Source organism: Macrobrachium nipponense, chromosome 23 (genome assembly GCF_015104395.2).
Source record: "Macrobrachium nipponense isolate FS-2020 chromosome 23, ASM1510439v2, whole genome shotgun sequence".
Classification (NCBI taxonomy): domain Eukaryota; kingdom Metazoa; phylum Arthropoda; class Malacostraca; order Decapoda; family Palaemonidae; genus Macrobrachium; species Macrobrachium nipponense.
The window spans coordinates 61,269,530-61,297,366 of NC_061090.1; the positions used below are offsets into that span (position 1 = coordinate 61,269,530).

Consider the following 27,837-nt stretch of genomic DNA (forward strand, 5'->3'; position numbering starts at 1 on the left):
TGGCGAACATGCGTGCCAGATTTGAACGTAGCAAAATTATGTTATTGTTCAAATAATTATTGTCTAAAACCTCATTCAAAAGATTATTTTATACGACTATCCATTCCATTCCAAAGCACTATATCCAACTAATGAAATTCTTGAATTGATTTCATCACTAGATATGATTAACCTAATCGAAGCCAGCCAATTGTTGCTTGGTAACTTTTGATCTGGTAAAACGGGGTAAAACTATTTGCAATTGGAGTCAACGCATCTTATAGCCGTGATTCCTGAAATGAAATATTTCCCTCTCCTTTGGCACCTACCTATCGCCTTTAATAATAATAATTTTCCTTTGCAGGATTGCGCGTAATGAATATAAAATGCCACACACACACACACACACACACACAAAGAATAAAGATCTAATTATGTAACTTATTCCCAGCCGAACGGGGAACGAAGGCTGGCAAATGTGGCAATATCATCGCTATCTACCTATGACTTTTAAGCAGAACGCGCGTACGGACACTTACGACCGCATAATAATTTCAGTTTACCACATAAAAAGAGATATTGAAAATCTAATTACGTAACTTAATATGGGCGGAACGGCGAACGAAGTCACATAGCATTATCGAACGGCTGCCTGAGACTTAAGAAGCAAACACACGAACGCACGAATACGACGTACGATCGACAAGATGATTATACAACAGATTATCACATAGATAAAAAACTATTAAATAAAGATATAATTATGTATGTTAATCCCAGGGTAAGGGGAACGAACGCGCATGGCATTATCGAACGACCGTGACTTCAGGACGGGAACGAACGCACGCACGAATGCACGGATTCGTACAGTCGCACAATGACTAAATATCACATTTAACTAAAAAAAAATAATTTTCAAAAGTCTAATTATGTAACTAATCCCGGAGAAGGGGGAGGGGGGAAACGAAGGCGCATCGCATTATCGAACGACGACTGCTGCTGCCTGTGATTTAAAGCAAACTAACGAACGAACGCACGAACGCGGCCAGGCCTCGGCGGCAGCAGCACCAGGAGCAGCCGCCGCCGCTTAAAAACAATATGGCGGACCAGTCGTCGTCGTCGTCTTCGTCATCCTATCAGCAATATCCTGGTTCCTCGGGCTCTTCGGATAATGATTCCAATAGGTATAGAGGATGGTGTTGTCGGATGGGTCTTCATTTGATTGATTTTACGATTTATTATTGAATTACTAGGCCTACTATTGCTCTGCGAGACCGCTATGGCCTAGACCTACTAGTACTAGGTGCAGCAGCAACATTGCAATCACAGACTGCGTTTATCTCGTTGCATGCACGTGACTTGTTACGTTAATGTTGCGATGGTCTTAATTAGTTGTGGTTATTATGGGTTATTTCTATGATAGGCCTACTAATGAACTGCTGTACGAACCTAAACTTGGCACGGTGTCAGCTGACCTAAGCCTACAAAACCCTTTCCATTGCGCTTTCCTTAGGCAAGGTTTTATTGAAGTAGCACGTTCCGTAAGCTGGCCGTAGACTAGCTTATGAGAAACACTTTCCGTTTGCAAGACTAGGTATATTCGACGTAGCACGTTCCGTGGGCAAGGTTTTAATGAAGTAGCATGTTCCGTAGGCTATACCTAGGTAGTTTTATTGAAGTACCCCTAGCACGTTTTGCAAGCAAGGTTCTATTCAAGTAGCACGTTTCGTAGGCAAGGTTTTAATGAAGTAGCACGTATAGGCATGTTTTGATTTGAATTTGCTTGTTCCGTAGACTAAGTTCCATTGAAGTTGCACATTCCGTAGGCAAGCGGGGTTATGGGTTGGGGTAAAACACTTGTTGGGGGGCCTGAGGTCAAGGCATAACCTTGGTTGAAATTACAAGGGTACTGTACATGCAAACTACATAGAGGGCATAATATCTTATTTGAGTGGGAGGCTTATCCCTCCCACCTTGGATACCCCTAGGCTACCCATAACCTAACCTGACTAGAGGGCCTCATTTTCCCAAAAACCCACCTTTTAACCCTCCTTACAGTTATTGCTCAAGGTAAATTTGGGTAGTTGAAGGCTGTGGATCCTCCTATGAGGAGAGTTTTCTGACCTTGAAAATTTGGAATGTTTTATTCTGGTCCTACAGCAGACCCACGTGTTACGTCACTTGTTAACAAACTTCTTGACTACATAACCTACCAAGTTCCATTGAATAGTTATTCTCAGTTTCAAAAGAGATTAAGTTTCAGTTAAAATATAGCAAAATGGGTAGTTTGTATATCTGCGGTACACAGTTACAGCTCCTATCTAAATACCCAGTTGATCTTGACCCTGAGGCTAGCATGCACAGCGAAACAATACCTCCTGTCAGAACAAACGAGCTTGCCAAGAATATTTAAATATGCGGATAAGGTGCGAAGTGCTGCTCTGCCACATTCTTACTGACAGCACACATTAACGAACTTTTTCCCTTGAAAATCCACGCTCTGCAGATATTTTTTTCCTTTGAAAATCGGTGGTCCGTGGATATTTATTTCCTTAGAAAATTGGCGGTCCGCGGATATGTTTCCTTTGAAAATTGGCGGTCCGCGGATATGTTTCCTTTGAAAATTGGCGGTCCGCGGATATTCACTTGCTCTGCAAAAAGTTAATAAAGAACAGTACCAGTTGAATACTTTGACTTAACCTGGCCTACTTGAAATGTGCGCTGTTCAATACCACACCACAGCCTGTTTTGTTCTAAACCATTGTAATATGCATTTTTGTTATTACAAGAATATGTACAGTACCCTTGTTATTTGTGTAGGCCCATTACAGTCATACTTCATGTATTTGCATTTCTGGATTTGCAAATTCACAGTTTCACGAAATAATCATTGTAACCTATCTAACTTTCATCTGCAATTTTTTCATATCTTAGTTTTTGTTACTTTCTCTCTTCCCTTATTGTACTTAGCATTCACACTTATTTTTACAATTTATTTCTCTAAATACTTCTTTACATAATTGTAAATTGACTGAAGACTTGTACCCTCTACGCACAGTGCATAGTTCATGTTTTCTATATTTTGCTGTACAGTATCTTTGTTATATGACTTCTGTGATATGAAGTTTACATAATGAGGGGTATGTGGGTAGCTCCACATGACTCGTGACCAAGCACAGATGCCAATAGTCCCTTCCGTACACAATTTTTTAACTTTACTGGTTTCCAGCTGGTGCTAAGTATTATTCGTAATGTTAAGACCTCAGGTTTGTTAGTTATGATAAATACAAATTGATTAAAAATTTGTCATGTCATTAAGTTTACAGTCCCATTCGTTACTTGGTTTTCACCTTGCTGTGAGTGAGAAAGAAAACGGCAGCCGATGAATTAGTATAGGGGTAACGTTAGTATACCATACTGTAAATGTGTTAGTGTGGAAAATACCCTTTAGGCGATACAGTACTCTATTTTACTTCAACCATTGACTTTTTCTTTTTAAGGGTAATGTAAGCTGAATTTTAAATGAAATTAAATTGCACACTGCTCACTTGTTCATATCAGTTAATGCATTCTACGTTTGTATTTACTTATTTACATTTTTTCATCATTGAGGAGTAAGAACAGTTAAATAGGACTATTTCAAATTTATGGTTGCATTGGAAGCAATATGAATTTGTTCATACGCAGAACAAACCTTCAGTTTTAACATTAGGATTATCTTGTAGCGCCAGCTGGAAACCAGTTAAAAACAATCGTAGATTGTAAAGTAATTAATCTCTGGCATCTGGCAACCCATACGTATACGAGGTGGAAGCTGGTCACCAACCAAGCTTGGGACCTTGTGACGCATCAGTCTTTCTTTGACCACCTTGGAGAGTAGCCATGTTACGCTCTGCTTTCCAAAAAAAAACTAAATAATTTGGGGGAGCCTCCTCTCCTGGGGGAGTGAGATTGTCTCCCACATGAGAAGGAACCTCATTACACAAAACCATCCTGTGCACCGCCCGATACTTCCAAAGACGAATCAGTGGAAGAAAAGGTTGGGGACAGGAAAACCAAAGATGCAGGAAGATGACTACTGGAAGAAGGAGATGCCAACATGTCCGCTTGAGGAGGCGAAAAACCTTCCCAAGACTGTGTTCCCTCTCCTTATAGAAAGCCCTCCACTGAGATATAGGCCAGGAACAACATTCCGGACATGGATTAGAGATTGTGTGTGTGCGTATTTGTGTGTGTTTGTCCTTTGATCATGGATTCCTCCTAGAGTTCCAAGCCCTGTCAATGTATGTGTCTGGGATTTCAGGGATTTCCATGTCCCAGGTTTTTTGGCTTCTGTCACAGATCCCCATTTGACTTGCAGTAGGTGCTGTGCGAATTTTTGTACAATCTCTAATCCATGTCCGGAATGTTGTTCCTGGCCTAATCTCAGTGGAGGGCTTTCTATAAGGAGAGAGAACACAGTCTTGGGAAGGTTTTTCGCCTCCTCAAGCGGACATGTTGGCATCTCCTTCTTCCAGTAGTCATCTTCCAGCATCTTTAGTTTCCGTCCCCAACCTTTTCTTCCATTGATTTGTCTTTGGAAGTATCGGACGCTGCACAGGATGGTTTTGTGTAATGAGGTCCCTTCTCATTTGGGAGACAATCTCACTCCCCAAGGAGAGGAGGCTCCCCCAAATTATTTAGTTTTTTATTTAAAATTTGAACAGAAGTTTGACACTGTCTTTTGTTTTGTCAAATGCATTGCATTGATGAGGAGTGAACGAAAGATTTGGATTTTTTTTTTTTTTTTTTTTTTTTTTTTTTCAAAATTTGGCTACATGTGATTTTTTCTACAGTTTTGATGACTGATTTCACTCTTATGAAACCTATGACAGATTTCATTCTTATGAAACATATTATGGCCTTATGTGCAATAATCATATTTTTGCATTGAAATCATTGATAAATAGAGTTGCCAGTTAGTGGATTTTGAACAAAATCCTTTGCAGTCATGTAGCATTAGTTCTGAGCATAGCTGTACAAGAATATCTAGCCAGAGTTGGGTATGTATAAGTGATTTGTATCTCAAACATAGAAATTGCATTGTACACTAAAATATAAGGATTACTGACTGGCATGGATGCAGTCTAGGTTGTCTTTACAATATCAACATATGTACCCTCTATTAATTATGAAGTAAACAGTATGCTACTACACAGCTTCTGATTTATTGATATACTAATCCCAATTTTATTTTGCAGTACTCAAGAAGACTCGAGACAACCGGCAAATATATTTCGAAATGACGGATCGTTTATGGAAATATTTAAAAAAATGCAGCAGCGGGGTCAAGTAGGGACTAAAAAAGATGAAAGCGATAGCAAATCGAGCGAAGATGGATCAGCAGCATCTACAAAAGAAACTGGAGATTCCACCTCGACGAAGGAGCAGCTACCATTGGCATCGACTAAGAAACCCATCGTTAGTCTTGTAAGGCCAGGCTAAATGATCATTATGCTTCTGTTATTCATTTTGGGGGTTGTTCTTTCTCTTCTCTTCCATGTTTGAAACAAAATATTGCATGTAAAGTACTGTACATTCACTACTCTCTACTTCAGTGTTTTTTTTTTTTTTTTTTTTCCTTTAAAATACTTTAGTATTATTTGTTACTTACCAATCCGCTACTAGTACAGGGTATCATATATTTTATACAAAGTAATATTGGGTGTAATGAGCCCTTTGTATAATTTAAAAAGTTACTTACAGGGAAACTGATCTCATGAGGTAGTGTCATTACAGTCATAGCTAAAGAATTTTTTGTTTCTTTGGTAACTTTTCCCATATTGCGCCATAAGTTCATAAAAGTACATTGAAAGAGAGTGAGGGTAAGGGATATTGTCATTGTATGCAGTATCCTGGGGGCCAGCCCAGTGAGATGATGAGTCTTTTGGGAATCAATCGTAGAGTTGAGATATAGGAACCTCCCATCCTGGCACTTTTTAACTTCTTTCAATTGGCGCAAAGTGAAACATAGGCTTTTTTTCTGTAGAAATTCCTGTTATGGGCTGGTTTAATAATTTTGCATTTTGAATGGTCTTTGATAATTATTTCTTGAATCTGCTCATATCTCTGTCTCCTTATATCAGAGTGTTATGTTGTTCTCATAATGCCTTTGAATGTCTAGATGATGAAACATACTTTTCAGTTTTAGGGAAAGGACAGATTGACAATTAGCAGTATATTGTGCAAGGAATGGTTTTACTTATACTCCCAGTTATTGAGTTTTGTCACAGCCTTTGTTTATGCTTACTATGTCCTTGGTTCAAGTTCCCTTGCTTGAGGGTTTGCCTGGAGACATATTCTTTTTATCTGCTTATTTTGTAGGCTTTATTTTTGCTGAGGCAGTTAGTGTGCTATTATGACATTTACCTCCTGTAATTGATGCTAATTTGAATTACGTATGTGCAAATGAGCATTATTTTGTGGTGGCTTGCCAGTCATTTTCGTGGCCTTTTGTGTCATAAGAATGTATGGTCTTTTATGATTTGTACATTATATAGGAATTTTTTAGTTTCTAATATATAATCAAGATCATTTTTTCACATTCAATTTTGAAAGAACATAAAGTGAGCAGCAGTCTTTGCCTGGTGAAGGGTAAATGTGCAAGTGACTATGAGATAAAAAAAAATTTTTGGAGCCTCTTGCTATTAGTGAAATGACTTATCTAGAAATTAGATATAACAACTTGACTTTGCCTACAACACAGGTAATTTTTGTTTTAGACATCCACGTTAAGTGATATATAGGTAGTCTTACAAATAGGGATTTGGCCAAAAAATCTAGCACATGTCCCCCCTTTTTGTATAAAGTTCATTAGTATAGATATTAAGGCAATTAACACTGTACTATTTGCTAGTTTCACCATTGTATACATTAGCAAGGAAGAGGAATACCAGCTGAAAATTACCGCCCCATAAAGCTTGAAGATCAAGAACATTTCAATGTTAATTGTTTGTATTGCAAACATTTCTTTAGCCTATGGACACTACATTACTGTATACTATAGCAAGATTAGATCTAAAGTTTTAGAAAAACCCATGAACTATCTATACTATAAGCCATAACGTTTATAAATTTTTAAATGGTCATTTGGAACTGATTGGAAACCAGCTTGTAAACACCTACTGTACAATTTGATGACATACAATCACTACTTTTATTGCGTTATTTATTGTAAATTAGCCATGGTATTTTCCAGCTACAGTATGGGATATGAATTTAACAGTAGGTTTAAATGCCTGGTGGTACTTTAGAGCTGAATACTTCAGAAACTGCCCTACACTTGATGAAAGCTACACACTAGTTCGTGTCAACTTTAAAAGTAAAGTCCACTATCATGTCGTCTTATGAAAAAGTTCACTATCATGTCTTCTTATGAAAACAAAGTTATAAATACTGTATATGGTAGCTGTAGTGTACTAGAGAAGTAACAGGTTTTGATATTTATCTTAATTTTGATATGTGTATGGTAAATATCATCAATGTCTTTTCCATAATATTATGATCATTTGAATAGGTTTTGCATGGTAATGAGTGTCTTTTAGGTGTACAGTGTTTGGAGAGACTGTTAGACCTTAGTATAAGTCTTAAATGTAAAATAACGTAATGTCGTTTCTGCTAGTATTGTTAAACATGCAAGGAATTGAAGACAGTTGACCCATTAATTTTACAAGGAACTGGGGATGCTGAACTGTTATTTACTCATAGAGAATAACCTGTATCTAACTAAAGTACCAAAGATGAAATGGAATTTACCAAAAAGCTTTAAATCCTTTTCTGCTTGAGCTTTGTTTCACAAATGGCTATATATCTCAGCTTTGTTTTGACATGAACTTCCTTTTTTTATTTATTTATTTTTTTTTTAGTTAATCAAAATTTGTTGGCATATGTTTTGAGAGGAAGACAGGGAGAATGTACTTGTGGGCATATGATGAGAAGTACAGTGATGCTCAAATCTCATACGACATGTTTCCATAGGATTTCGTTCAAAATTCACTAACTGGCAACCTAACATGCTCTATATCTGTCTATTATTTCAATGTGGAAACGCGATTATTGAATACAATAAGGTCATAATATGCTTCATAAGAGTGAAATCTGTCATATATTTCAAAACTGTAGGAAAATGTCACGTGTAGCAAATTTCAGAAAAATCTCTTTCGAAACATTTTCAAAACTTTCGTTCACACATCGCTGAAGCATTTGACCAAAATGAAGTTATCATCAAGCATCAGTTCAATTGTTAAATGAAAAAACCAAAAAAATTGTCATAGCATTAACAGTATTTCAAAAGCAAGCATAAAATTTTAACTAGTCTTATTTGACTACACCTCAGTGATGAAAAAAATTAAAAATGTATATACAAAAGTAGAATGCGCCCACCGATATCAACGTGTGAGGGGAGCGTATGTGATGGATCATAGTGTCGGTGCAACAACCACCACCCTGTGTAACATAAGTAGGTCTACACTACTGACTAGCGACAATGAAATTATCATGAAAACACTTACTTTATATGTTTTAGAAGAATATTATGATTTTCATACATAATTATTTGTTATAATTCTTAAATATTTCAAAAATTATGGCATACTTGCAAATATTCGCATATGCAAGTATTCTTTTGTCAAAGCCAAGATATTGTTCCTAGTCCTAGGTGTTAGATTACTTTATACTTAACAGTCGCATCTCTTTATTAACAATTTCTGGCCAGGAAGCAAATGAGGTTATCTACACATTCTTGCCCTTCAAGTTACCTATGAAAGAATAAATTATAAACCAAAAGCGAGCAGAAGGAATTTTAAGAAAATAATATTTTAAACCAGTTGAAAAACAAGTGTTCCATACGTCTTGATAGTTAATACTTACGATATTTCGATTAATAGCCATCTCCATATAATCAAAATCAGCAGCATCTTTAATTCCTCAAAGAACAGGTAATCTTTGCAAATAAAAACATTAGTAACATTACATTTCAGAAGACTTAGAATATCTTTTAGGCCTATAAATCGTTTTGCAACATACAGCCAGCTTAAACGCAGTCTAAAACTTCAACATTCAAAGAAAACTGGTTATAATTTATATTCTATCGTATTCATCAAAGAACAGCTAATCTCTACAAACAAATTCATTAGTAACAGATTAGGCTACATCTCAGAAGGCATAGATTATTTCTTTAGGCCTATGAAACATTTTGCAACATACAGGCAGCTTAAACACAGCATAAACATCAACATTCAAAGAAAACTGGTTGTAATTCATATTCCTACTTTGAAAATGTTGTCATGACTATTGAGCTTATTAGGTCTACTGTCATAATGCTGCAGACGTACTAGTTATGTTGACCAGTCCGAGGAGCATGTTAAATGCGCTTTCATTGATGGCACCGCTAACAATATCACACCGCGCTTTGAACTAAGCAACATGAAAAAAATCAGTTCAAATCATACAGATTACAAATCACACAAATGCATAAAAGGGATCATAATTATATAACCATAAGGAAAATAGGGCTAGTTGTGAATTCGCAAACATGTCGACATGTATGACAATAGAAAAAAAAAAGCTTAACACTACTTGGCAACGTCACGTTGAGTCTGAGAATCTGGACGATACAAAAAGAATCATGTCGCATGAGATTTGAGCCCCACTGTACATGTAGTAGTTAGCTGTTGGCATGTGGAGAGAGAGAGAGAAAACTGCCCATAACCTGAGAAAAAAAATATTTAGTTTGGGCAAGTGATAAGGAGAGGAGAGCCTTCGTTTTGGGTATGTTATGAGAAAAGAAGTATTTCTTTGGCCTAAGTGCTGGTTATGGGAATAACGATACTCCCCGTAGTGGGTTAGTACCGTCAATGCACCTCATGCAGTGCAATATAGGGATTACTTAAGGTTCTTTGCAGCATCCCTTCGGCCCCTAGGTGCAACTACTTTTGTTCCTTTTACTGTACCACCTTTCATATCATCTTTCATCCATCTTACTTTCCACCCTCTCCTAACAATTGATTCATAGTGCAACTGCGAGGTTTTCCTCCTGTTACAACTTTCAAACCTTTTCACTGTCAATTTTTGTTTCAGCACTGAGTGGCCTTAGTTGCCCCAGTGCTTGGCATTATGCCTAAACCCATATAACTGGATGCTGACGGGTGAAAAGCCTTGATAGTTTGTAGAAATGGTCATAGTGGAGAGAGAGAGAGAGAGAGAGAGAGAGAGAGAGAGAGAGAGATGAGAGAGAGAGAGAGAGAGATAGAGAGAGAGAGAGAGAGATGGTGATCCCTATTCATTTGGAACAAGCCCACAGGAGTCATTGACTTGAAATGCAAGTTTCCAAAGAATGGTGTTTGTATGAAAGAAGTAACAGTAGGTAAAAGGAATTACAGAAAGTAGAGATATAAAGCTCCCCTAGTTCTTTGACAGCTCATTTCAAATATTTTATGGAAAGCCTGTCATGAAACTGTATACAAAAACTAATGATTACAATTGTACACAAAATGTCACAGTGACTTTTGATGTCATTTTATTTTATCTTTATCATTAGGCATTTTTTAGTATAAGGTGTTAGCTCTCTGGAACAAAATTTAGATGGACTGACAGGTTTAGCACATCCTTTGGAAGTAACATAATTTTTACAAACAGAAGTGGTTTGTTATTGGTATGAGTATACTTGTATAAACAAAAGATCTTGATTCTTCAGTTTGTTTTATGGTTCACAGTTTTGTTTTCTATGTTATGTTATTCTTTCGCTGTTCTTTCTTTGTATTGTGTTTAGTTTCTGATACTGTATGTTCCTTATATTTTAATGGATTGTTGACTTTTCACTTCCGGATCTTAATTGCAGTAGTAACCTGTGACATAGTATATTATATAGCTGCTAGTTGTATCAGTCATTATGAGGTTCTAGGGTATATGAGGTTCTAGGGTTTGGCGGGGGGGCGGATTTTAAAATAATGTCTAATCGTTAGTTAGCAATTCAGGTTTGGCCATGTGTTTTATTCACATTTTATCTTTCAAGAGATTTTATTGAATAATGAACTCATGCTTTAGCTCAAGATATGCAGTGATTGTCAAGTGATTTAGAAGTAAATAAGCTCTTGCAAAGGTTGTATTATTAAGTTCTTCAATTTTGAAAGCTTGCTAACACCAAAGAAACAGAGAAAACACTTGTCAAACTTCTTAGCTTAGTAGCTGGACTTAATTTTATATTTTAAAAAGAAAATTTGTAGTGTTTATGTAAACTTTATACTGTATATACTGGACAATAGTGTATACTTTCAAATTAAATACACTATTAAAGAAATTATCCGGTTAAATTTTTTTTAATGTTTGGCAAATTTATCAAAATTGTGACACTTACTGGAAAAGTCCAACTACAGTATTCCTGCAAAATATGCTAGTATTAAGTATCTTATTGGAAACAATTAGGAATATAATAATGAAGAATTCATGTAATATAAATGGAAGTTCAGTGCACTGTACTGTGAATGAATATTGACGTCACTTCAGTTACTAAAGCTATCTCTGCATCTCTTATATTACTCCCTTTAATTAAATGCATGGTTGTTAATCTCTCCTAATATTTGGAGTATGGAACTATATACTTTAGGACTACAGTAGTTCTTCCATTTCATATCAAATGGTAAATACAGTGTACTGAATTGTATTGCAGATTTTATTTAAATGTCCATTTCTAATGCTAGCATTATTGATATTTTCACTTGGTAGTGGCCTTCGGTTTAGTTTTACGGTAGGGTAGTGGCCAGTGGTTTAGTTGTACAGTAGTAAATAATGGAAACTGTAGAAGAAAAGAGGATAACTATTTCATAAAAATATTATACTCGTGGATGTCTATATTTACACTACTGATTTACCACTTGTGAACAGTTCAAGACTAAATTTTTTCCCTTCAAAGTCACTTAATATACTTAAAATATTGCAGTGCTCGCAGTAGGTATAGAGATGAATGTGGACTTTATGTTGGCATGATTTTCTTTTCTCGTCGTTAGTCTAGTGCTATAAAGTTTTATGAAAATTCAGTTATATTTTAAACGTAGATGCTTAGATCATCTTATGTGATAGTTCGTAGGTTAGGTTTTCATAATACATTCTGTTTATGATTCTTGAAGCAGCTTAGAACTTGAACCCTGTTCACCAGGAAGGCCTTCAGAGAACCTGAGAGGGAGGAGAAACCTACACGTGATAATTATGATTTCATGTCTTTGTTTTTAGTTTTAGGCAGGCCCAAGTGGAATTGGTATTTCCACGGCCACATTTGGTTCTCTCACACAGAGGTGTCTTCGAGGGGGAAGCCAGACCATCATTGGAGCCTCTGTTGGTGGAGGATAAGACCAACATCATAGTCAAGGTCCCCCTGGACTGGTGAGTCATTTGGGAAAAAGATGGAATCCAGTCTAATGGAGGTGAGCTTGTCTCTTCGCAGGTGGGCAAGCGACGTGGTGGCAGAGTCCTGGCCACAGGGATGGTCAAGAAGCAGCGCAAAGAACCTGTCCCTGAAAAGGTGAGCATTCAATTATAACTAATGAGTTACAGACTGTTTCCTACTTAATGGCCTACTGTGCTTGCATCCTTGTGCACTTATTACCAAGAAAATAGGTAATTTACACATATCTAATATTGTGTGTGGTTCTTAGACCCATGTTTATTATTTCAGATATAGTATGTCCAATTGTCAAAAACTGAAGCAGGTCATAAGTTGAAGACTCGTCTGTATTATTTTTTTTCTTTTCTTTTCTTGTACACCAGGTTGACTTTTGCAAGGGGAAGTCATATGATAAATTGTTCATTTTATACTAAACTATATGATAAATTGTTCATTTTATATATATATGATAAATTGTTGATTTTATATATTGTATGTTGTGTTTTGAGGAGGGACATGCTTCTTTTCAATTTCATTTAACCTCTTTTCAAATTTTGACATGTATTTGACTTGAATATAACAGACAAATTTTCAATTTATGATTCAAGAATGTTTTCTAGGTAGGGTTAGTTTTAAAGAATAAGTAGATAATACTTTAGTCAGTGTCATTTGCCTTCTTTTATTATTTTGTAGATAATAAAATAGAGTTCAGGGATGCAGTACTGAGGGCAACTATTTTTTTTTGTACAAATAATGAAGGCTGACTCGTAGGGAGGTCTTATGCTGTATTGTAAAGCAGCAACAGTAGATGGCAATTATCACTTTTATAACTAAATTCAGTTTATGTTCAGTGTATTTAATCTTCACAAAGAAGGAATGATACGTGTGCTAGACTTAAGTGGCATTGTTTTGATGTTACTCTTGAACTGTTAATTCTGCCTTAAATTGGTTTTTTATTGCAATTTTTCATTATGTATTGCTTTCTTCGCTTGAAATATTTGTGTATTTCCGGTGTAGTACTGTCATTAGTTTTGAGTTCAACTTGCAGTGAACAAAGGGCAGGATGATTTGCTAGTCCAATTGTAAATTCACTCAGAATCATTGCTTTTGTAGTTCAGTGATTAAGGGAGTATGTTTAACTAGCTTACTCAAGATCTTTACTTTAGCTTATAAAATTTAAAGCTTCTACTAAAAATAAAAGAGCAAATGTTATTTTTGGGTTAAAAATAACAGAACGAATATGTTATGCCACGTCTGCCTCAGAAAACGAACTCTGCTTCCTTCTTCATTTCTTGAAATACACATGACAATATTCTTTGCTTGTCTTATTTTGTATAGAAATAGAAGAGTTTTGTATGTTTTATTCTTGAATATTGTATGAAAATATCTAATTCCACATATGAAAGGCTGTATACACCACTGGTATATGTTGTATTATACTTAGTGGTGGCTGGTATATGGTATAAAGTATGATATTGGTATAAAGCTTGATAAAATTAATCAGTTGTTTGTCAGCCAGACAAACTAACAAACTAAGGGAGCATTTGTGTTGGTGGTCTTATTATATTTTGAAAGCCATAATTTTCACATTTTATTCAAGTAGTACAGTATAGTGATACGTGGCAACAAGGATGCCAACAAATAGCACTTTTCCATAGGTACGAGTGATTCTTGAGCATATTTTATTCTGGTGTTTATTAGTATAATATATACAAGCATCCTCTGACATAATTGGGATACAGTTGGACCATTGCAGTTGTAGGCATGTATGACACTAAAGAAATTTTAGCTCGCCCAGAGCTGTAAAAGGACACTATTTTCAATCTTCTATGACACCTGGCTTTAAGAAGTTTGCTAACTGCTCTTTCAGCATTTACTTTCATAAGAAAGTATTGTACAAACAAACTGTAAATATTATGCCTGAAAGGATGCATAACACAGTCCTAGTCATTTGAAGTGTTTATTTTGCTATACCTTTTAGATAGCTGAATTCTCTGTAGAGGCAGTATGAGTAGTTTTGAAGTATCTTTAATTATTATTTTTTTTCTATTGTTCCCTTATGTATATCTTGAAGAATGTGTTTGCTTGAAGAATGTGTTTGCTTAAAATGTATCTCTGGTAATTTGTATTGAACTTGTAATATTCGCTTCAAGTACTGTACACTATTTGATCCCCAGGATACAAGCCTTTGTATTTTATTTGGACATACCTTTGGCAGACTGGTCTGGTCATTGGAGCTTGCTAGGAAGGTAGTAATCAATTAGTAGCAAGTTAGTGAGGGTTTGGGGGTTTAATCAACTCACTTGACATTTCTTCAGCAGGAATGTTGTCAGGTTGTAGATGGACTGGATGGTTTTCATTGTAGTGCTTGGCAGTGTGTCTCCTTTTGAATCCTTGTTGATGACTTTGGCTTTCTTTCTTTGGCTAATTTGTTATTTGTGGTACAATGAAAATATGTATGTGATTCACTTAAGGAAGTTTCATCAGGATAGGTGTTCAGGAGAGAACAGGATATGTAGATGCTCTGTCACTTGTAAATATTTATTCTCGTTTTGTTCATCTATTTACTGGGGACAGGAGATTATGTCATTTGTGCCCCGTGGAAGAAGTACATACCTAAGGGTAAGTAATCCAAGAAGGTGGTGTTGGTGTCTTCATAGGCAGTAGTGCCACACCTACATTTTTGCCGATCACCCGTGAAGGATCTTCCCTGCTGTGACCCTTACTTCTGATGGCTAGGATAGCACGTGGTTGTTCCCATTCCTTTCATTCTACCACAAATCCAGAAAGGGAGGCCAGGAAGGAGGAGGGAGGTGGATGGCAGTTTTCCTCTGTCGTGCTGCTGAAAGTTGAGTGATGCCTGCTACACAAATTGTCAGAGTGGAAGTAATGGATAGCCTTTGTCCTTCAGGGTGGCTACAGGGTACCTTTGAAACACCAGTATCCTTCTTTTTCTTGACTGATCCAATGTATATCTAACCTTTTCTCAAAGATTGTCCATATCTCGCCTTATATGCAGAAATAGAAACTCCTTTCTGTTTCTGCAGTGAAGGGCTTTCATTTGGCTCTCTCTTAGGTGTTCCTGCTAAAGAGCATGGGTCTCAGTTGTTCTTGAATAGCTTCAAGCTGTTGCCTGCGCTGCAAGCTCATGCCTCCAAAGTGAGATGCTTCTCATGCTCCATAGGGTGTGCTGGAGTAGGGTCACTCCAGCACCAGTTGAGCCCCACAGTAAAGCTTCTTGCTTAAGGCTCTTTCTGCTAATCTTAGCATCAACGAAAGAGAGTTAGTTTCACGGCCTTTAACATGGTGTCACAGGATTGGAGATCTTAAGTTCTTGAATTCATGGTGAAAACTCAGAACCAGTCAGTCCTTGAAGAGAGATTTGAAAGGATTTTGAATCCTCTCCCTCTACAACTTTTGTAGGCAAGGATCTAGACTGTCACAGACTAAAGTAGCAGTCAGTAGGTGGGGACACTCCATCTCCTGTTTAAGGAGGAGATAGACTAATACTGTACTATTGTCTTTGGGTCAAATTTGATAACATATCCACCTATGATGGTATACCCATCATAAGTGGAAAAACTGATATTCTTTCCCTTGAGGAAGACTACAAGAAAGCCAAACATGATCTTGACAGTCTGGATATTACTTGTCAGGATGTACAGAAGATTTTGAAGTTGTTCCCAGAATGCTGGTATTTCTGACCGAATACCTCCCATGTAAGAAGTGTTTCCTTATAAAAAATGAAGGTTGCATCTTTGTTAGAACAGAGAATTAAGGATAATTTGCATTTTTCTACATACAAAGCAGGAGTCTTTGATCATAATTCCCCCTCAGACCACCAGGGTCTAATTGTTTTGTTGAAAGAAAAATTGAATGCTGATTTCAAGTGAGTGGGCGGTGATCCCACTCCCTCTCTTGCTTGCTGCTAGTTATCTACCATGTTACCTAAGCTGAATGACTGAAGCGACTGTTGCTGAAGGTACATCCATATGAAAAACTTGGGTTTTGTGTATTTTACTGTACTAAGGAAAAATACAGATGACTTTTCCTAAATATGTTATTTTCTTGGAACCCATATTTATGCCTGTCTATAGTTTTATCAACCCATATTTATGCCTGTCTTTTGTTTTATCAACCCATATTTATGCCTGTCTTTAGTATTATCAATTAAGAGCAAGTTAAGTGTCCCCTGGGTTATTTTATTTCCAGTGATATCACAGGTATGAGGTTTTTATGTGGTAGCTCCTTCAACATGCAAAGTATCATTAAAGATTGTAAATGCAAATGCATGTTTCTCTTATTAATGTGCAGTTTTATTTATTTTCATTTCATCTTTTGCAGCCACCGGAGGGTGGGAAGACTGATGCTTGGTCTGAATATATGAACGAAGTGCGCAAATATAGGGAACAGTCATGTGAAGAAGAAGGAAAGAGACGTCCTTTAGTGAAATGATTGCTGTGCTTCGGGTTGGTTGTCAGATCCGTGAACTGTGTACCCTTTATTGTACATTGAAACATAACAATTTCATTGCTCCTCTTCTTATTGGTCCCAAGAATCTTGCTTTTGGAAAATTAAAGCCTTAGCATTTATTAGGGCGAGAGAGAGAGACAAATAGAGGCTCAATGCAAAGTGTACATAGAAAATAGCAGAAGGTTATGTAGCTAAGTGATGAAGCAAGTGATTTTTTTTAATGTGAATATAAATTGTAAATTACTTTGAGGTAAAGATGTGATTCATCTTGAGTCAGGATATGTATATGTGAGAGTTGTATTGTAAAAACAGTGTCTTTTCTTCACTGCTTTACTAAAGCAATCTACTTTTCACCATGTGTTTGATTTTAGTTGTTTACTGAACAGAAATTGTTGCCTTTTGAGTTACTTCAGTAGACATAAACTAGGAATTGACTTGTGAATTTGATGGGAAAGTCATGCTGCAAAAGTAGACTGTGCCTCAAGGGGATTTTAGTAAAAGAAAAAAGTGAGATAATGTAGGATGCTAAAAGTTAGAGGGCATTATTGAAATACATTATAGTACAATACTTATCTTAAGTTATGCTATTTTCATCTGCATAATATCTAGATTGAAATTAGTTACAAAGTTGTTGAAGATGGCTGCACTCTTGTTTGCTCATTATTGTTGTGTGTGCAAGATACGCATCCAGATAGTGTTTGTTTGATGCTTGGAAAAGTGCTCTGTAAAATGTATTTTTTCTTCATGCAGATATGTATTATAAAAATCTTGCCTAGTTTCCAGAAAGCTGCATTTTTCTTTTCGATTTTTACAGGGTAACTTTGAACACAAGTATTGAATTTTTTTGTTTGTTTTCTGATGTAAAGAGACTAAACTACCTACTTTGTGAGGGTGTGGTTATTATCATTCCTAAAACAGTAAATAAATTGCAATTTCTTGTTTATTTTCTTCAGCCATTGAATTTATAGTTTTTTGCCTCTAAGCATAAAAGAATTATCCTGAAGCAAATATTGTTAGGAGCAAAACTGTGGCCACTTGGAGTAGAGGAAACCCTTTGTCAGGATGTGGTTAAAATTGGTGTTAATTTCACTGTTGCTTTTTTAGACATACAGTACCCCTAAATTCAGTATTCTATTTTATTCTATTAAAGGGAATGAAAGTTACAAAAGCAAAAATCCACTGCATCGGTCGTAGACTCGGTTAAGTACATTGGCCTTCATGAACAGATTTTACATAAAATTTTTGCTCCCGGACTAATGTTCAGAATTGCAAAATGAATAAATCAAATACTTCACAGGTAGTCTTGATGATAGGCTCTATGGCAGGTTGGCCTAGACAGTGCGGATTTACAATTTCCAGATTTATTGTAAGGCAAAGAAGTATACCGTACAAATAAGTGAAAAAGTGTTCAGTAGAAGCAAGGGAGATGTTACAAAGGACAAAGATCTGCAGCAATAATTATGAATGTTAATTTGGTAATGTCATAAAAGCTCTGATTAATATGGACAATGAATGTTAGATAGTAAACAGAACAATGGCTACTTAACCATCTCAATAGAATTATTCTTATAACACGATGCGTCTCGGGCAGGGCCATACTTCAATATCTGGCTAACATTTTATTTACATTGTTGTTTAAAATTTGGATTTGAAGAAAATATATCTGATGTACATACAGTACTCTCCCTTTAGGGAGTTGTTATACGGTAGTATTTTTTTTCACTAAGAAGAACTTCAAAATATTGCAAATCTTTAATATATTGTAAGTGACAAAATATTGTCAGTGAAAAATAAATACCAATTAAAATCATCTGTGATGAAATGTCGACTTTGAGAGCCGTCATCGAAATTTGACCACCCTCACATAATGCATCCAATAATTAACGTTATTTACTGGGATGTGAAAAGAGATTAATACCGTGTTATTGATATGAACCTATTCAAATATGCTTATAACGTGGCAATAATAATGTCCCGTCGACTGGAAGGTTATTTTTAACATTTTGCATTAATTCCTGATATGGGTAACTGAATCATCCACGTGTGATAAAACCCAAATAAAATTTAAGCACTTCGAATACATGATTTAGTTCAGGTGAAAATATAGTCGCTGAATCAGCATTTCCCTCTTTAATGTTTTGCCAATCGCAATGCTATACAAAGCCAAGTATTTCAGAGCTGGTAGACTAATCCTATATGGAGTAACTAAGAGAGAATTTTTTTTTTAAATTAATCTGAAATAGGGAGATCATTGATCTTGAGGTATATACTGATGGCTCCCTTGGTTCATTCCTTCAAACTGGAAATGGGATTTTTTAAAGTTAACCTAATATTGAACAAACTCAAGAAGTGCAATTGATAATTCGAGAGAGAGATTAAAATACCACAGCATTGTTTTTAGTGTTCGCAATTTCCCAGAATTCATACCATGCACCAAGGTTTTGCGATAGGTACCATTAATAATTTAAATAATAGGTACTTGAGCTCCTAGGACAACTGCTGGTACGCACAAACATTACAGTCTGATTTACGCACGTAAATTAATTAATGAATAAAAGATTATCTTTACTTTTGAGCTTCTCTCCCGACGCCAAGGTATCTTAAGGCCTGTCCACACGATCGGGCCTGATCGGCGGACTTCCCCTCTACGGCACACTTGACGGGCAAACCGTCAAGTTGCCCGATGGATGGATGATCGGAATGCTGGGGGGAAAGTTGAATGGCCTTTGCTGATGTACAGTCCTGTTCAAGTGCAGGATTGTCATCAGTTTATCATTTTCATTTCATTTCTCATTTTTCCATCTAGCCATATTTTCATTTCAGCGCTGAATGATCTTACAGGTCCCAGCGCTTGGGCTGTGCCCTAAATTCCATAATCCATCCATCCATCCAAATTGCCCGATGGGTCTTGAAGCAAAATCACCATGGTGGTGCCCGATGGCTTGAACTTCGACCCTGGCAGACATACGTTAACCATATACATTTCTTTTACTGAGCCATTCTTTGCACCATATTCTCTTCTTTTTCATCACACACAAAGCAATTATCATGCTACACTATCTTCTTTGCGGTAGGCACCATGTTTTTCGTACCGCATTGAACACTACTGTCGTCGTCGGGTACGCCCACCTCTCCATTGCCTCACCCGTGTGGACAACACACGGGTAAGCCCGCCAGAACTTGCCCGTCAACCCCGGAGCACGCCGATCAGGACAGGCCTTAAATACCTTCAGAGAAAAAGAAACCAATAATTCACCGACTTTCTCACGTGCTCTTCAAGAGAGAGGAATATCTACTTATCACTGCTTTAATTAAATATAAAAGGAAGAAAGCCCTCAAATATTTTTTTTATTTACGGCTCTGATGAGAGAGAGAGATTGGAATGCCTTAATTGTCATTCTTTTATTAAATATAAAAAGGAAAGCCCCCCATGGTCTTTTTTTCTTTCTCTATTGATGAGAGAGAGGGTTTTGGGGAGGTGGAATGCCAAATTCAGTCATTTATTGATATATTAAGATGAAAAAAAAATCACTGGTCTTTTCCATTCATGATGAGAGAGAGAGAGAGAGAGAGCTATCAAAGTAAAAATAGGAAAGCGGGAAGCACCGCACTAGGCCAGAATTTTGTTTGTGAATGTTAGCGTGAGCTGACACACTCACTCCTCCCCTTCCACAATGACTGGCGCATAGATATCTATGGGACTGGCGCCACTTCACACCACCATCCCTCCAAGGTCCGAACCCTTTTTCACTTTTTAGGGTTTTCTATGGGAAAGGGAATTGTGGTTTTCAAAATCCCTTCGGTTTCGCGCCCACAATCAGTAAAATCGAGAGCTAATGGAAAATGGATGTTCCTCTTTTTCCTTGCATCTCTCTCCTGAGTCACTGGAACTCCGTTCCGATTGAAGGAGTGGAATTTTTTTTTTCCTGGTTAATTTTATGAGTGCAGAGACACTCTTTTCTTTTCATTTTTAAATGGAGCGTTTGTAATAAATGATTGCTCTTGGCTGCGAAAGGCAGAAAAAAAAGCTAAAGTCCACTTCCGCAGCTTCCATAGAATTCTAATACCGTTAAACCACGAATAAGTATCACCTAGACTCATTGAAGATGACGCTGGAGCCATTCTTCAAACACTAGTGATTGCTAGATATTTGATACAACAGGATGTTAACACAAGCACTTTCTTTCTACTTTTGATAGGCTTATTTACGCCCTAATCCATATTGGCTAACCGAATTAACTCTGAATGTTCTCCCTACTTCCATTAAAAATATGTTCTTTTTTGAAAAAAAAGTTTTATTTATTTTTGACGTCATTCCACCCAATTAAAAAAAAAAGAGCCAGTCCTTTTTTGAAAGCCAAAAAGCTGTCATTCTACTTATTCTGTACATACCTGAAGTTGACATTCCACTTTTTTATATATGAAACCAAGGTTGTCACTCAGATAAGTGAATACGTTTATCACTGTCATTCCCAACTTTGCATACGTATAGCGAAAATGTTATCAATTTTCCCAACGCGGTTTTGACAGATGGTTGCCTTTCCGGTACATAAAAATGCAAATGATGTAATCTTATTATAAAACCATATATAGACCTAAGTATAAATATCCCGTCTGCCATTCGTTTGGTACCATCCAATAACACAGAATGAAAACGGAAAACACAAGCTTTAAGATAAAATCAACACCCAAAAAGAGGGAAAGCAAAATAGTCGATCAGCCATTCCGCCTAAAACATAAATAAACGTGGCGCGAAATTCGCTGGCGAATCTGCCCCATTGTAAGATCTCTCTCCTCTTCCCGCGTCTAGTTCTTTAAATCTCGTTTTGCTTCCCTTTCAATCTCAGCTGGGGCCATTAATGCAGATTTCAGCAGTCTTTTTGAATGGCACACACACACACACACAGACACGCGCGGGCGCGCGCTAGCCATGCCAATTCCGTTCCATCCTACAGATTTCGATTCGTTTTCCCATCCCAGTTTCCACTCGTAACTTGCAGTCTAGGGGAAAGTCCTTTAAATATACTCCGAGTATATATGAAGGCCCTTGGTCTAGGGAACAGACAGTGGGAGGTATACCGTGAAGGATTATTCGGCCTCACGCCTCTGGTAATATTTCAGGCGTAGATGTTACTCTTCAACAATCCAGACTAATGCCGGGCGATATTTCCCCTGGTATATAGTACGTCAGAGGATCTTTCCATTTCGTCGGATTACCTATATGTTTTACCCTTAGAGAGAGAGAGAGAGAGAGAGAGAGAGAGAGAGAGAGAGAGAGAGAGAGAGAGAGAGAGAGAGAGAATTAATTCTAACGGCAAGGCAACACGAGCAGCAATTTTGGCATGCTTAGGCCTTGGTCTAAACCGGGTTTTAGACTAACCCCAGCGCAAACTATAATCTTAGACTCTTTAAGTTAAGAGGCTCCTGAGTCCTGGTTTACACTAAACTAAGCGACTTTTCCTTGAAGGCTGAAGTGCTTGACATTTCCCACCATCAAAAATATTTTGTTTATTAAAAAATTTCATTATTAATCACACAAACATCCGCCTGTTGTATACGAATTCATACACAAACAAATATAACCTCTGCATACTCCGAGGGACTAGTTTCTATACATCGCCAGTAAGTATCTTATGCAAGTTCTTACAAAATTTCAGGATAATAATAAATGTGATCAGCAATGTATGAGAAATTTCAATGTAAAAAAAACTGCAAAGCATTTACAAGCAGCCAACCAGCCAAATAAAATAAATAAATAAATAAATAAAATCGGAGGCTAAAGAATCTGATTTTCTAAACAGCAGTAAACAACAGTTTAGTCCATTCTCTCCATAACAATATAGGCTATACTTTCAAAAGATGAACACTTACATGAGGCGATGTCCTCTTCGGCCGCAGACTTGTTATAACAGCTGCAATAGTTAACATACACGTTCGGTCGATGAGTTATTGACGACGAACCTGTCTTTCAGGTCATCGATACGAGATATTGATACGTCTGCCCGTAGCGTTTTGCACCAAACAAAAAGTGATGAAGTTCTAGCATCGTACGGAAAGACAAAAGTGAATCTAATGTATCAGAAGGAAACTTGCAGCGTTTCTTTAACATCGCTGAGAACTTTCAGTGGATATTTTATATCTCAAGGTATTTCAGCCACTTGTTCTCTGAACGGTCAGTCACAAATGGCCGTTTTGGTTAGGCCTAGGCCTACAATATATCACGAATGACAGACACTTCGAACTTTGCATAAATGTTTAAAATAATGAGGATATGTCGATTTTTCACGCGCATTTTCACAATTCATTTAGTGTTCACCTAATATTGCAGCGGATATAAACATTTGTAGAAACGTATTTATATAAAGCTTATTTACTACACGTTGCAACATGCATAAACCTAGTAGGCCTATAAATGATTTACGGCGTCCCAAAAGTGTAGCAATTAAGGTGCTAAACGCCACGGAGACTAGTGTGGGCCTCTGGACCAACCGAGATATTAAGCCAATATTATTTATTTATGTTATCAAATGCTCGTCCAAGCCCTATAATGTTTCTTTCACAATTCATATCATATGTGCTCCAGCCTAGCTGCTATAAGCTATGCACCACCAGAGGCTACTTAGTTCTGGCTTAAAGTCTCATAAAAGAAGAAGAAGAAAAAAACAACTTGGTCTAATTTAAGTTAGTAGACTATTTTCCAAATCTCAATACATGACACGTATTCACGTTCTTTCAACTCAGTAGTTACTGTGGATCCTTAAATTACTCAAGCCAATAGTTAATAGTTTTGGTAAACCTTCCATTACAAGTTGGTACCCCAATAATTTTCACAATGTAAACAGTCTCTCAGACATGAAGGTTCCATTTATTAACGTATATAAATTTCTTTTTCATGCTTTCACATAGTTGCTAAGTATATCGTAGTTACGTAGGCTTCAATATTCGGAATTTATTATATAGCCTGCCGGCTGATTCAACTGAAGTCACGTGCCACTGATATCACTGTATTTCTTGTGCTACTGTTACGGCGAGTCTACAACACAGCTTCACAAACTTAAAAATAAAGTGTCTGCAACGTTGAATTCGCTGAGAATGAACTGCAAGGCGTTAATTTACCAGAGAAATCTGTTGAAGCACTTAACACCCGAGGCAATCAAGTAATAACACCTGAAGTAATAATGGCTAACTGATCTCGGTTCGGTTGTTGAACTCAGCGAGAGCACAAGCTTTTGGGACTTTTCCCTTACTATCGTACGTAAGTACAAAGTTACTGTATATCAGTTATATGATTATCAGTATTTCACCTCAAAAACAACTATAAAGGAGAGATTATGCGGTAGCTTTGTACCATATTCTTTCCCTTGTGATGATAATTCTCACAGTGATGATACTCAAAGAGGCTTTTCAAGGAATTTCCAGCCGAGGAAAGATGACACCAATAGACTAATAGGCAACTCGAATAACTTTCATAACGATCAAAGACTTACGGATTATACGTCAATCACGCTGTTCTATTACTGTTTACGAATACACTGCCTACTGTATAATGTAAAAATACAATACAGGGCAATCGTAGAATGATTTCTTGTTTCATTACCGCAGTTTACGTCACGATTTGATTTTGTATTAATTACAGTGGAACTAAATCGATTGTTTACGCTGTCCTGAGCATACTACATGTTAAAAAAAAAAACGTATACTGAAATTTAACGAATCCATCAACTTACGCCTGCGGTATTTTATTAGTTTTACAGTTTATTCTATATATAATTTAGTGTGTCTTCCCTGAGGGACTGTTACGGTATATAAGAAAGCTTCTCACATTTTCTAGTCCAACTATTACAGAGATCAATAGGTCTAGGAGGTGCTAAATGACAGTACTACAGTGTAATAGCTTAATAATAATAATAATAATGAAAAGAATGGCTGCTACTTTTATAAGGGTGACTTCGGAGTTCATATAACGACAGTCTCTGCCATATTCATCCTTCGTGTCTCGAACTTCCAGTCTAACGGCTTTGCTAGACTTAGTAACAGGCCGACATTCTCGACCGTATTTCGCACATTCGCTGACAACTCTCTCTCTCTCTCTCTCTCTCTCTCTCTCTTCTCTCTCTCTCTCTCTCTCTCTCTCTCTCCCTATATATATATATATATATATATATATATATATATATATATATATATATATATATATTCAAAGTTTTCGGAATGGCCTCCTACAAAAACTGGAGGCTGTTTCCTCAGGGGAAAAAAACTATATATATATATGTGTGTATATATACACGTATATATATATATATATATATATATATATATATATATGTATATATATATATATATATATATATATATATATATATATATATGTATGTATGTATATTACACTGAGCTGCTTCACCTAACCGCCAACTTTATATTTGATCTTCCACAACACTAGACTAAAAAAACACACCTTTTCTATATTCATAGAATAACCTAATCACTACGATACAGTCATCTGAATAATAATGATAATATTAATAATATTAATAATAGTAATGTACTTCTTAGGCGTTATGACACCGCGTTTTCGTTAACTGGTATCAAACGGTCTACGAGTACTTTACACAGTCCCATCTTAGCGATATATCTTGCAACCGACTGTATGTAAGACGCCAATAAATCTAGACCTAACCTGACCTTCGTAAGTGCTCACTGCTTCTCATCTCCATTCATAACCTTCCCTCCTGCGCTCCCTCCCCTTCTCCCCCGCACTCTATCTTTTCTAAGTAATCTCTCTCTCTACAAGGGGAAAAAATGAAGAATAAATTCCCCCACCAAAGCTGACATTAATCACATGTTTCTTTACCTCCTATCCATAATTCTGGAGCGAAGCTCACTGTCCATAAAAAAAAGAGAATAAATAAGAAAAAAATGTATGATAATATCCCAATATCTCGCGTATTTGATAACCGTTATTGATGGCCGTTGGTCAAAGCTATGATAATCTGCCACGCCGCGTAAAATGTTAACCGTAAAGGTGATTATGGATTGCGTCAGGCGGAAGTGGGCGTGGCTGATTATTTATTTATTGGTGTGGAACAATGCTTTTTTTTTGAGATGAGAAAGAAGATATTTCTTACTGTTATATATTTTGTTTTTTGAGATGGAAAGGAAGACTATACAGGCTAATGTTTTTTTTTTTTTTTTTTTTAACTTACCTTTAGATGCCGGAAAAGGTTTTATGTTTTGTATTTTCTTTTGGGTGTATGTTTTTTTTTTTTTAGATGCAAAATAAGATCTCTTATTATTCAATATTTTTCTTTGAGATGCAAAGGAAGAGAATATGTTACTTTGTATTTGTTTACTTAATTTCAGATGCGAAACAAGGTTTCATATTTTATTTTTTTTTTTCATGTTTTTTTTATATGCGAATCAAGATATTTCTTTTTACTCTTTATTTTTATTTCTGAGATGCAAAGCAGGACAAAATATTATCTTTATTTATCTTTTTGGTTCCTGCGATGTCATAGAAGACGACTTATGCATTTTTCTTTTTTTTTGCTTTTTTTTTGAGATACGATGCAAGCGATTAAAATCGAGTTGTGTGTTTTTTCATTCTATATCTTGTATATATGATTTTTTTTCTTTTTTTTTTTTTTGCACCAGAAGCAGAGCAAGATACCATAGAAGACGACTTACGCATATTTTTTTTTTTTTTGCTTAATTTTTTGCGAATGGAATCGCATCATGTGTTTTTCATTCTATCTTACATGTTTTATTTTTTATTTTTTTCACCAGAAGCAGAACGAGATAAACAGGGAGATTCTTTTAAAAGGAAATTGATCTAGTTCGTTAGTTTTTTTGCTGAGAGTTTATTGACGAGAAAAAACACCCCATACCCAATTTAGCATCGAAGATAAAAAACGCCTTCAGTTATTTGCATACATTTGTGAACGTTTAATTACAAGAATTAAAAACTGATATTTCATAAAAAATAGAAAAAATTCAAAATACTGTTTCAGTCTGGTCCCTTAATAAAAGAAAAATAAATCGATGTTGAAGGGAGGGAAACATAGGAACCCGAGGAACACAGAGGCAAGGAAGAAGTTCAGGATTATTAAGTTGGAATGAAAGAAACGAGACGCAGAAATAAAGTTTTCTTTTTAAGGAAAAGCTTAATTTTTTTTTTTGGGGGGGGGAGATGTGGGGTGTGATTTTTAATCTTATGTATAATATTAAAATCTGACATGATATCAATGGATTAATCAGTCGTTAAAGACAGATAATAATAATAATAATAATAATAATAATATAATAATAATAATAATAATAATAATAATAATAATAATGGAAATATTCTCCAAACCACAGAATAAATAAACAACAACAACAACAACAACAATAATAATAATAATAATAATAATTAATAATAATAATAATAATAATAATAATAATAATAATAATTCTACCGTCAGCTAGATAAAACAGAATCAAATGGAATTTATTTCTACATAAAAAAACCTTAAAATTTCTTAAGTTAATTCCGAGACAAAGACGGAAGGAACCGTTTTTGCAACGCCAGGGGGTCCCGGCGGAAGTTGAATATGCAACTGATAAAAATTTAATCCCGCCGAATGCAAGTTGCAAACACGGGTTCTTCCGGCGAGTTGCCAACATTGCAATGGGGCTACCGTCCCCACAAAAATATTCTTATTAAAGGACTCAGAATGAAAGATTATATATCTTGGAATAGAATTTTCAATTTTGTTTTTAAATTTTTTGCAATAATAATAATAATAATAAGAAAAAGAGGAAGGAGAAGAAGAAATAGAGACCAAATACCATTCTGAAATTTTCAGGAATAATAATAATAATAATAATAAATTTCTTTGAGTCACATTCCGTTCTTCCGAAACTCTGTCGATGAATAACTGAGAGAGAGAGAGAGACTCTTATTTTACCTTCATCATCATACCGATTCTTCA

The 27,837-nt window shown here is 36.1% G+C and overlaps 1 protein-coding gene across 1 annotated transcript; it reads left to right on the forward strand.

The window, feature by feature from the left end:
- The first annotated feature begins 983 nt into the window (after positions 1 to 983).
- Positions 984 to 17,804, forward strand: LOC135201205 (telomerase RNA component interacting RNase-like). Its single transcript, XM_064230086.1, has 4 exons — positions 984 to 1,163; positions 5,220 to 5,448; positions 12,455 to 12,532; positions 16,739 to 17,804. The coding sequence occupies exons 1-4, from the start codon at positions 1,078 to 1,080 to the stop codon at positions 16,847 to 16,849; spliced, it is 504 nt and encodes a 167-aa protein (XP_064086156.1). The 5' UTR covers positions 984 to 1,077; the 3' UTR covers positions 16,850 to 17,804.
- The last annotated feature ends 10,033 nt before the right edge of the window (positions 17,805 to 27,837 follow it).